The sequence below is a fragment of the Aplysia californica genome, unplaced genomic scaffold (assembly GCF_000002075.1).
Source record: "Aplysia californica isolate F4 #8 unplaced genomic scaffold, AplCal3.0 scaffold00079, whole genome shotgun sequence".
Taxonomy (NCBI): Eukaryota; Metazoa; Mollusca; class Gastropoda; order Aplysiida; family Aplysiidae; genus Aplysia; species Aplysia californica.
The window spans coordinates 1,590,217-1,599,674 of NW_004797349.1; the positions used below are offsets into that span (position 1 = coordinate 1,590,217).

General features: G+C 39.6%; 2 protein-coding genes across 3 annotated transcripts in view; one reads left to right on the forward strand and one right to left on the reverse strand.

The window, feature by feature from the left end:
- Nucleotides 1–392: 392 nt before the first annotated feature.
- On the reverse strand, nucleotides 393–7,484 carry LOC101860244 (protein FAM136A). Its single transcript, XM_005094336.3, has 3 exons — nucleotides 7,380–7,484; nucleotides 3,701–3,841; nucleotides 393–1,531 (listed from the first exon to the last, which is right to left on the reverse strand). Exons 1-3 carry the CDS (start codon nucleotides 7,461–7,463, stop codon nucleotides 1,334–1,336), a joined length of 423 nt encoding a protein of 140 aa, XP_005094393.1. The 5' UTR covers nucleotides 7,464–7,484; the 3' UTR covers nucleotides 393–1,333.
- Nucleotides 7,485–7,688: 204 nt separating this feature from the next.
- The window catches only part of LOC101854315 (WD repeat-containing protein 34), a 16,051-nt gene continuing 14,281 nt past the window's right edge, over nucleotides 7,689–9,458 (forward strand). The window contains exon 1 of one of the 2 annotated variants that reach the window (XM_005094308.3): nucleotides 7,689–7,811. The gene's annotated coding sequence lies outside the window, so the exon portion shown is untranslated. The remainder of the gene's footprint in view (nucleotides 7,812–9,458) is intronic. The other variant, XM_035968749.1, reaches the window with a different exon arrangement.

The following is a 9,458-nucleotide window of genomic DNA, read 5'->3' on the forward strand; positions in this document are numbered from 1 at the left end:
ACCCAAAAGAGAGACAACTGAAAATAAAAAAGGTATCAAACTGAAACTGCCTTTAAACTATACATTACTTTTCTGGCAACATGATCAATCTCAGATCTAGCATCGCCAGTAGTAAATTTTAGTTGTGTCAAAGAGTCAATGTGATGTTGTGGATCAAAAACGTGACCTAATAATACATGTAGACTTGTGTTTGATGCCCAAATAAACCCAAAGACTTCATCCAAGGCTCGCTTGCTGGCAAGAGAATATCAAAATGTATATGCCACCATTCCTTAAAATAGTGCTGATAAGGGATTTTAATTCTTAACATTCATCTAACTGTAGAAAAAAAACCCTCAAAATCAGTAGAATCTAAAACATAGACAACAAACCACAGAAGCCAAAAACTCCAGTCTACGGATAACCTCCAACTCAAATGTTTATTCTTTCCTGCATTCAGCATGAGGTAATACACTCACTCTGAACAAACGATGAAAGAAACTGACATACTCTCACTGCAGACTTTGGCACATCATGTGATCAAGCTTCCTATCTAGTAGACTATGTACATGAACCTCTGCCACAAATCACTTACACTTTAGAGTCACTTACACTTTAGAGATGTAATATAGTACGTCATACAATCAATTCATATATCACACCAGTATCAAACACTTGAAATAATAAATGCTGGCCTGAAACTATACCACTCGAAGCTTTTGATTAACTAAAAACCTGTAGACAGGACAAGGCACAAAAATATATAATATATGAATCAGTGGAAGCACACACCCCTCTTCCACAAGAACAATGTGAACCCAACGATGGTATGCCAAAACATAAGTTGAGTGTTTAGATATTTCAGGTAGGCCTACCATGAGAAATGGATGAGAAGAAGTAAGGAAGTGCCAGGCCCTTTTGAAGACAAGAAAGAATATAAAGATGAAATGAGGGGATTATTGGTCATAGCCTACGTATGAAATGTATCTTGGCAAATCAGGACTAGGTCCAAAAATAGATTAAATAGAGAAGTAAAAAAATGAACACCACTGTCTACTCCACAAGGAAGAAAATAGGCATGAAAATCATAACATTACAAAATGACATGGTCCAAAGATAAAGAATATAAGAGACTCTCATCAATGTAACAAAGGAGCTGCAGTTACTCCAACATGAAAGCATACCATCTTTCCTTTCACTGGCAGTGATCATAAATATTCCTGGCATGGGAACTTCTCTCATGAACCAACAGCAACACTTTAAATATATGTCTCTGAATACAACTTTTCAACCATACACACTAGAAACCAACCCCAAAATAGAAATCTAAAACAACTCAGCTCAGGATCACAAGCTAGTATTTCTTCTTTTTCAAAGTCTCCAGCATTTTCTTCGTTAGATCGGGAACAAGACCAACATGTGAATCAGCACACTGAACAACACACTGTTCAAGAGAAGACCTGCCCCTCTGAACATCAGCATCTGAAGGCTGGACAGGCATCTGGTCTTTCAGTTTATCCTGACAACTCATAGCACACCTTTGAAGACGATTCTGAAACAGACAAGAAAGAAAAATATAACATACAAGCACTTGAAACTGAACAGCTGAGCTGTATTTACACAATAAAACCTACAGAAACTAGCAGCCTTCTTTATCATACTAAAAAAGACTTTTAACAAACATAAAATACAAGAGCTTCAAGAACTAAGAAAAAAAAAGAAGATAAGACAAGGGAGAATTTTAATGTACATGTACATGCATGATAGAGTACACTTAGATCTAAACCGAAATCTGCAGGATCATCGAATTTTCTTCGATTTATCTAGTTATCAGTTTAGAGAGGTTGTTCAAATAGAAGGGGGAAAAAAAAAGGATTTTATTTGCTTTTGGTTTACTGTTGTTTTCGGATTAACCATGTTCAATTTAAGCATACTTCACTGTAGTGAAGTTTATCAGCATAAGTGGGACAACAAAATTTGAAACTGAAATTTATGCAATATAATCTAGAAATCAAAAGCTGGATTTCTCCCAATATGTACACTCTCTTCTGAAGAAATGAGAGAATTAAAGTGTCCTTGTGTATCCAGTTTTTTTATATTTACTTGAGTTTTTATGCATAGAATAGCACATAGAAACACTCCAAATAAAAAAGGAGAAACCTACCTCATAAATTTACAATAAAGAGAATAGAATAACTAAAGCAACATGTGAGAGACCACCCGAAATCCTTTTATGTCAAAGATCATCAGCACAGAAAAGTCTAACAAGGGAAATAACCATGGACTTCATTGAACTGATGTTAGCTTTCACTACTTTCAGTTCATGAAAAGAGATTTTTTCCTGGCAGATTTGCAACCCAAACTAAATTACTACAGGCAGCAAATCAAAAATACTGACTGTGAACAATTATCTGGTTCTGAGTTTGATTGGGAATAGGGTTCGGTGTCAAGACTCTCGTCTCGATATAATGCATGATCAGGGTCCAACGGATTCAAATGGCCCATATTTAACTTATGTAAATTTGCCTCGCCATAACGTCGGCGAACTGACCGCCAGAGGTACACACTACACAAAGCGCATAATACCCAGTAGTAGGCTGCTTGATAATCTTTCCCCCACAAGAAAGACATAGAGACAGAGAGAGAAACTTCATGCCAGTCCCAAGGGAGGAGGTATAACGAGGCTTGATAGTATAGATGTGTATGGGAATGGCACGAATACATACTAACCAGACCTGCCACTTTATGAAATCTAAAAATCTGGATCTCAGGGAGCAAAAATCAGGATTTGGTGAAAATAATCGGGATCAGCGACAAATCACCAAGGTGACTGCCAAGTTGACTTAAAATTTTCCTGGGATGTCCATAAATATATTCCATGTATGCATCGTGTGTATGTGTGCGTGTGTGTGTGTGTGTGTGTTTGTGTGTGCATGCACTCACGCATGTCAGTATTTTATCATTATTTTCTTTAATCCTGAAGTATCACATCAAGTACTCCTAGCCCAACTGTCTAACCCCCCGCCCCAAATAAGTCCCGAAATACACTTCAACTAGTGTGCATGAATTTAAGTTGACGGTCCCCAATAGACGTGGTACTCATACGTCAAAGTCATGTCACGTGATGCAAACACCCGATTGAAACAGTTTTACTGACGGGTTTTGATGACTGGCCCGACTAACCAGAGATTAGACAAAGCTTGTTTTCAAAGTATGGTAACAGCAGAACTACGAATAATCATTTGTATGTCACAACTGAAACAGTTATCAGGCCATCATCGGAGAATTCTGAGTGGATACAAAAACTAAAGTAGATCTTGAGAATCCCCGAAGTCGGAATGCCAATTAATACTACTTCCATTATGGTTGAAATAACATGTGCAAGCAAAGTTCCAACACAAGTTGGGGCGAGTCAACTACAAAATTCGGCATCAATATTTCAGGAAATAGTGCTCCGAGTTCCTGCTGACCAAAAGTTTAACAGGAGCTTCCCACGACAAAGAAGAAGGTAGAGTAAGGGTTTTCTAAAAAAAAATTTGGCGCAACAGATGGAACAAAATAATCGGGATACACATGATCGAAATTGAGGAAATCCGGATGCTTTGAGATTCGGCGAAAAAAAATCGGGATATCCCAATTAAATTGAGTTAAGTGGCAAAGTCTGCATTAACTCTTGCTACACATTTCACGGGAACAAGCATAAAGTGGAATGAAGTATTACCTGGAATGACTCTATCTCATTCTGAAGATAAGCCTGGGCTCTGTTGACATCAAGTGAACAGTCTTCTATACACTTCTGTACTTCGTCTAAAGAGTACTTGGGATTCTCGCAACATTTCGCACTGCAGTTGTACATATCAACCTGGAAAATAGAAAAAAGCAGATTATTGGATACAATGTTGGATTAATAAAACAATTCTGGTTAGTCAAAATACCTTAGTTGCTTCCATTTAACCGCTTGTTGTCTTCGTTGGATCCGACCTTTCGTTGAACGTGACTAAGGCTAAAGAAAAGAAAGGAGAAACGTTGTTATATTATGCGATGTACCAATATCAGTAATTAAAACAGTTGTTCCCCCTGATGACGAAAATCTCAAACAGCATCATTGTGCACGTGTTTGGGCTGTGCTCTGACCGTCATTTCTGCATTTTTAAATATGTTTTTTTCAGGAACACTTTTCGTGTGGAAACATAACCTCTCACATCTAGGCTTAGATCTACATAGAGTAAAGGCTGGAGCTTGGATTTTCTGATCAGGGGAAGAAAAGAAAATTGAAAAAAATGAAGGTCTCGATCTGGACCTACCCATCCAGAGTTCACCTAGTTTCACACAGCCTGCATCCCTACAGTAGGTTAACCTTCGCCCATCCTCTTGGACTTGGGGCCCATTTTAGGAAGCACACAAGATCTAGATCTAGATCTGGCAATACAAAGTTTTAAGAATCGAGGATGGACCTTGTGCTTCGTGTGAGATGGAGAGAAAGGAGAAAAATCCTTTGCTTATGAGGCCACTAATTGCTTTTATTTGATTATCGCGACCTCGTTGAAAGCGACTTCGGTTTGTTTGCAACCTCGTTGGAGCAGACGTACATTTACAAAGAGATATAGAAGAAAAAACCAGGGATTAAGGATTGCCTCGTTGGAGGCGACTTCTCGTTGAATGCGACACCCACTGTATTGCTTGAATGGCTCAAGTAGACCTATTTAGTGTGAGAGGTGTAAGAACTGAAGGAAGGCAAGATGCAGCCACACTGAAAATCTGCTAATCTTGAACAGAAGGCTAAAATATAGAAATTATTATCGCCCAATCCAATGAAACGCAAACACTTTAGTTTAATAAAAAGGCATGACGGATCCCGATTCCACACAAGGCCTGCACCTATGAGCGCTTTGCAGAGAGCTTTTACAGTAGTTTTGTCAAAATTCTAAATACTAAAAATTTGCTTCCACGTTCACTTGCTGTCATCTAGCGTTGCCTTCAGCCCCCCCCCCCCCCCCCAAGCCCGGTACTCATACGAAGCTTTATCTGAAGTTATCATGTGATGCGAATGCGCAGCTTCACTGACCGGTCATGATGGCCAGCTTGACAAGACGCTTGTATAACTTTCTTTTTTTTTTTCACTAGTGACAGCACAGAGCAAATATTGATTTATTTTCATGGCGACACAACGTTTGTATTGCACAACCTGCATGTTACAAATCTTGCGTTATCTGACTATTACCGGAAAATTTCTGGGTGGTAACGAAAGGGAAAGTAGATCTTGATTCTTCCCGATCGAGCCTAAGTGTCACACATACACTTCTGTCATAGCGGTTCAATTATGTTTCCTTTTCATGATTCATCAAAAATACTGTCTAGATAGCTACACTACTAAGGCCCTGTCCTTTCCCGACTCATCACAAAATTCCCAACTTCCCGACCCATCACAAAATTCTCGACTTTCTCCCGATTTCCTGACCTGGTGGGGACCCTGTCCAGGTTCTAAATGATTACTATGATTTTACTGCAGATATACGTTGATTGATGCGTAGCGAGCAAGAGATACATCAAACCTTAAAACATCAAATTATGGTTAAATTCAGGGGAGCAAGTCCCCCTGAAATGCCCCTTTTAAAAACAAGTGAAATATTACTGCTCATTTTGTACTGAAAAGTAGTAGCATAACGCCTCTTGCTCTCTTTCGGACAAAACATGATAGATTATTTGGTATTTTTATAGAATCACTTCCGTTTCGTGTCACATCCACTACCGGAAATCAACTCCTTCACCACTTTAGTGCCGTCAGATGACGAATACGGTCAGTGCTTTTTTTAAGGCTTTGTTTTAGGCTTTGTTTTTTTTAAAGCATGCATTTGTAGTCATTAGGCATTAAGGGGGTTTCAAGGGGTCTCCCCCTGACGAGCGAGTACGTATTAGCTGTGTAGTAGGGGAAATGATGTGCCATATAACATCTTAACTAATCATTTGCAACCTTTTTCAAAGCCCAAATCGTGTTCAGGGCCCTAAAAAAAAACTAACCTATACAGCTACAAAGTAATAATACCCTTTAATTAAGAGACGGGAGTGCTTCTATAAAGGAAGTGGCTATTCTCACCCCAGGTGAGAATAAAAATACCATCGACTTCTCACCCCGGGTGAGACTTGCCAGCGTTGGCTATTCTCACCCGGTGTGAAACAAGACCTGTTTTTCCTCATTTCTGAATACTGTCTATTTGTGTGGACGATCAAATTGACAAAAACAAATTATAATATATATTAAAAATTATGTTAAAACACAAAAGTAAATTAATTTGGTTGTCTACAAAGATGCTACGGCTATTTAACTTTTCGAATCGAGCCGAACTACGTGGGTCGCTATTTTGTTCTGCCTGGAAGTTCTCGCGCTAGCCTACTCCTCTCTCTCTTTCTCCCCCCCCCCCTTCCCCCGCCTCTCTTCTCTTTCTTTCTCTCTCACTGCCCACATACAAAATTGGGCGCTTTTTCGGTAGTTCCCACCCCGCAATTGTTATTCGCCGGTTTTGGCCTCAAGAGAGGGGGGTATCAGGGGAGCTTGCCCCCCTGTCCTAATAAAAATGAGGTGGGGGGTTTCAGGGGGGGGCATGCCCCCCTGAATTTTACCATAATTTGATGTTTTGCTATTTAGGTTTGATATCTTAGCTCGCATCAAACGTATAGATCTAGATTCTAGATCTAGATCAGGCTCAAAATATGGGTGGGAACTACCGAAAAAGGGCCCAAAATTGCAAGTTTTTAACACTAGAGCGCTGGAACGTTTAATCACGGTGAACGCTACACTAGTTGGCCTCAATCACGGTGAGGGCACACTGGGTGAGAATAGCGCAAAGGCTCGCCTGCGCTATTCTCACCTGGGGAGGTGGCCTTTACAAATTTACAGATTATTTAAACCAATACTCTTGGTCTTGGAGCCAAAACCAGAGAATACCAAAATTAAGGTAGTTTAGCCCTCAAAACAGTGCATCTGCCTTTGGGTCTAAACGTAAAAATGTACACCGACAAGTAGGCCTATAGTCTATAGTATAGAGTAACAGACAAGCACAGTGACAGTACAGAGTAGTCTTGTGAGTGGTGCAAGAGTGATGGGGGTGGGGTCACTATCTGGAAATGAATGGGGGCAGCAAATAAGCAGTGTTGGTTAGATATAATAAGGCAGAAATCTACAAATGAATCGTGTGCATTTATCTCAGGAAATGCATTTCATCATAATTTTCATTTTCTGGTTTTTGCCCTTGAACTTGAACTTCGCCGGCTTTTTCTTCTTCTGGCAGCTTCTTGCAGTTCGCAGATGAAGAAACAATTTGTTTTCTTTACTTTGTTTTTGTATGTAATAAAATGTAATCGTGTAAACATTTTATTGCTAACACAGCACACGGAGCACTTGCCTGCATCTTCCTCAGACACCCAGTGTCGAGGGTATTGACCATTTTCGAAATCGCCTCCTGCACGCGAGCCTGTGCACCGTCCATTTTGCAAACATAATAATCACGCAGCAAATGGTAAGAAACAAAACTAGGATGTTCATTTGCGATACACATTTAATTTAGTTCAAACATTTTGTATTTAATGATTGGGGAGCATATTTTCAATAGGGAGTTCGAAAAAATAAAAGATAAGACAAAATTTATCTGGATCTACTATTATATTGAAAATATCGGATGCCGGAATTGACAAACGGGAATTCCCACCGGATATTATCAAGTGCGGCACTAGAAAAGAATGCACGGTAACTGTTTACAAAGGCAACGCTCAAACGCATTGCTGTGGTTGAGCAGTGGTAAAGGTGTTAAATACATCATTTTAGCAAAATAAAAAAGGTGTGTATATGTATTGATTTCTGTCCTTTTGAAACTACAAAGGTTATAATGAATGTTTACCTGTGGTGCACATGGAACCCAGTACTGGGATTTAATGACGCCGCCGATAGTCAAATTAGACAAATTCTGTCTTTTATCAACTTTCAATCATGCCCACGACTGCAACAACACAACAAGATCTAATGTAGATTCTAGTCGCTTGTTGATTGGACTGAAATCTAAAATTTTTGGTCGGTGGCTCTGGTGTATTTTGTTTAGTCGCCTCCAACATCAACTGTGCTCAACACTTCACTACGGCACGGACATCTGTTACCTGGTAGGTTACGTGGTGATATGATAGAAACGTACAAGTATATCAAAGGCTATATACATCACTGAAAGACCAGCGTTTACAAAGGCAACAACCAACAACTCCGTGGCAACTCAGATTCGAGAAGCTCCAGAAGCAAAGAAGCAGATTGTGTGTGAGGGCAAACTTTCTTGAGAATAGGGTTTAATACTAGGCCGGCACTATTTCTCCGAACGTTCGGGAAAATAAAGCTAGGCACTATTTCTCCGAACGTTCGGGAAAATAAAGCTAGGATGCGCAGCTTCACTGACCGGTCATGATGGCCAGCTTGACAAGACGCTTGTATAACTTTCTTTTTTTTTTTCACTAGTGACAGCACAGAGCAAATATTGATTTATTTTCATGGCGACACAACGTTTGTATTGCACAACCTGCATGTTACAAATCTTGCGTTATCTGACTATTACCGGAAAATTTCTGGGTGGTAACGAAAGGGAAAGTAGATCTTGATTCTTCCCGATCGAGCCTAAGTGTCACACATACACTTCTGTCATAGCGGTTCAATTATGTTTCCTTTTCATGATTCATCAAAAATACTGTCTAGATAGCTACACTACTAAGGCCCTGTCCTTTCCCGACTCATCACAAAATTCCCAACTTCCCGACCCATCACAAAATTCTCGACTTTCTCCCGATTTCCTGACCTGGTGGGGACCCTGTCCAGGTTCTAAATGATTACTATGATTTTACTGCAGATATACGTTGATTGATGCGTAGCGAGCAAGAGATACATCAAACCTTAAAACATCAAATTATGGTTAAATTCAGGGGAGCAAGTCCCCCTGAAATGCCCCTTTTAAAAACAAGTGAAATATTACTGCTCATTTTGTACTGAAAAGTAGTAGCATAACGCCTCTTGCTCTCTTTCGGACAAAACATGATAGATTATTTGGTATTTTTATAGAATCACTTCCGTTTCGTGTCACATCCACTACCGGAAATCAACTCCTTCACCACTTTAGTGCCGTCAGATGACGAATACGGTCAGTGCTTTTTTTAAGGCTTTGTTTTAGGCTTTGTTTTTTTTAAAGCATGCATTTGTAGTCATTAGGCATTAAGGGGGTTTCAAGGGGTCTCCCCCTGACGAGCGAGTACGTATTAGCTGTGTAGTAGGGGAAATGATGTGCCATATAACATCTTAACTAATCATTTGCAACCTTTTTCAAAGCCCAAATCGTGTTCAGGGCCCTAAAAAAAAAACTAACCTATACAGCTACAAAGTAATAATACCCTTTAATTAAGAGACGGGAGTGCTTCTATAAAGGAAGTGGCTATTCTCACCCCAGGTGAGAATAAAA

What these genes read in the sequence shown, in the direction of transcription:
- LOC101860244 (XM_005094336.3), bottom strand. Translation starts at nt 7,463, where the DNA reads ATGGACGGTGCACAGGCTCGCGTGCAGGAGGCGATTTCGAAAATGGTC. An exon ending in GGTGTCTGAGGAAGATGCAG is followed by an intron (nt 3,842 to 7,379) that starts GCAAGTGCTCCG and finishes TCTATTTTCCAG; the next exon opens with GTTGATATGTACAACTGCAG. An exon ending in ATGAGATAGAGTCATTCCAG is followed by an intron (nt 1,532 to 3,700) that starts GTAATACTTCAT and finishes TGTCTGTTTCAG; the next exon opens with AATCGTCTTCAAAGGTGTGC.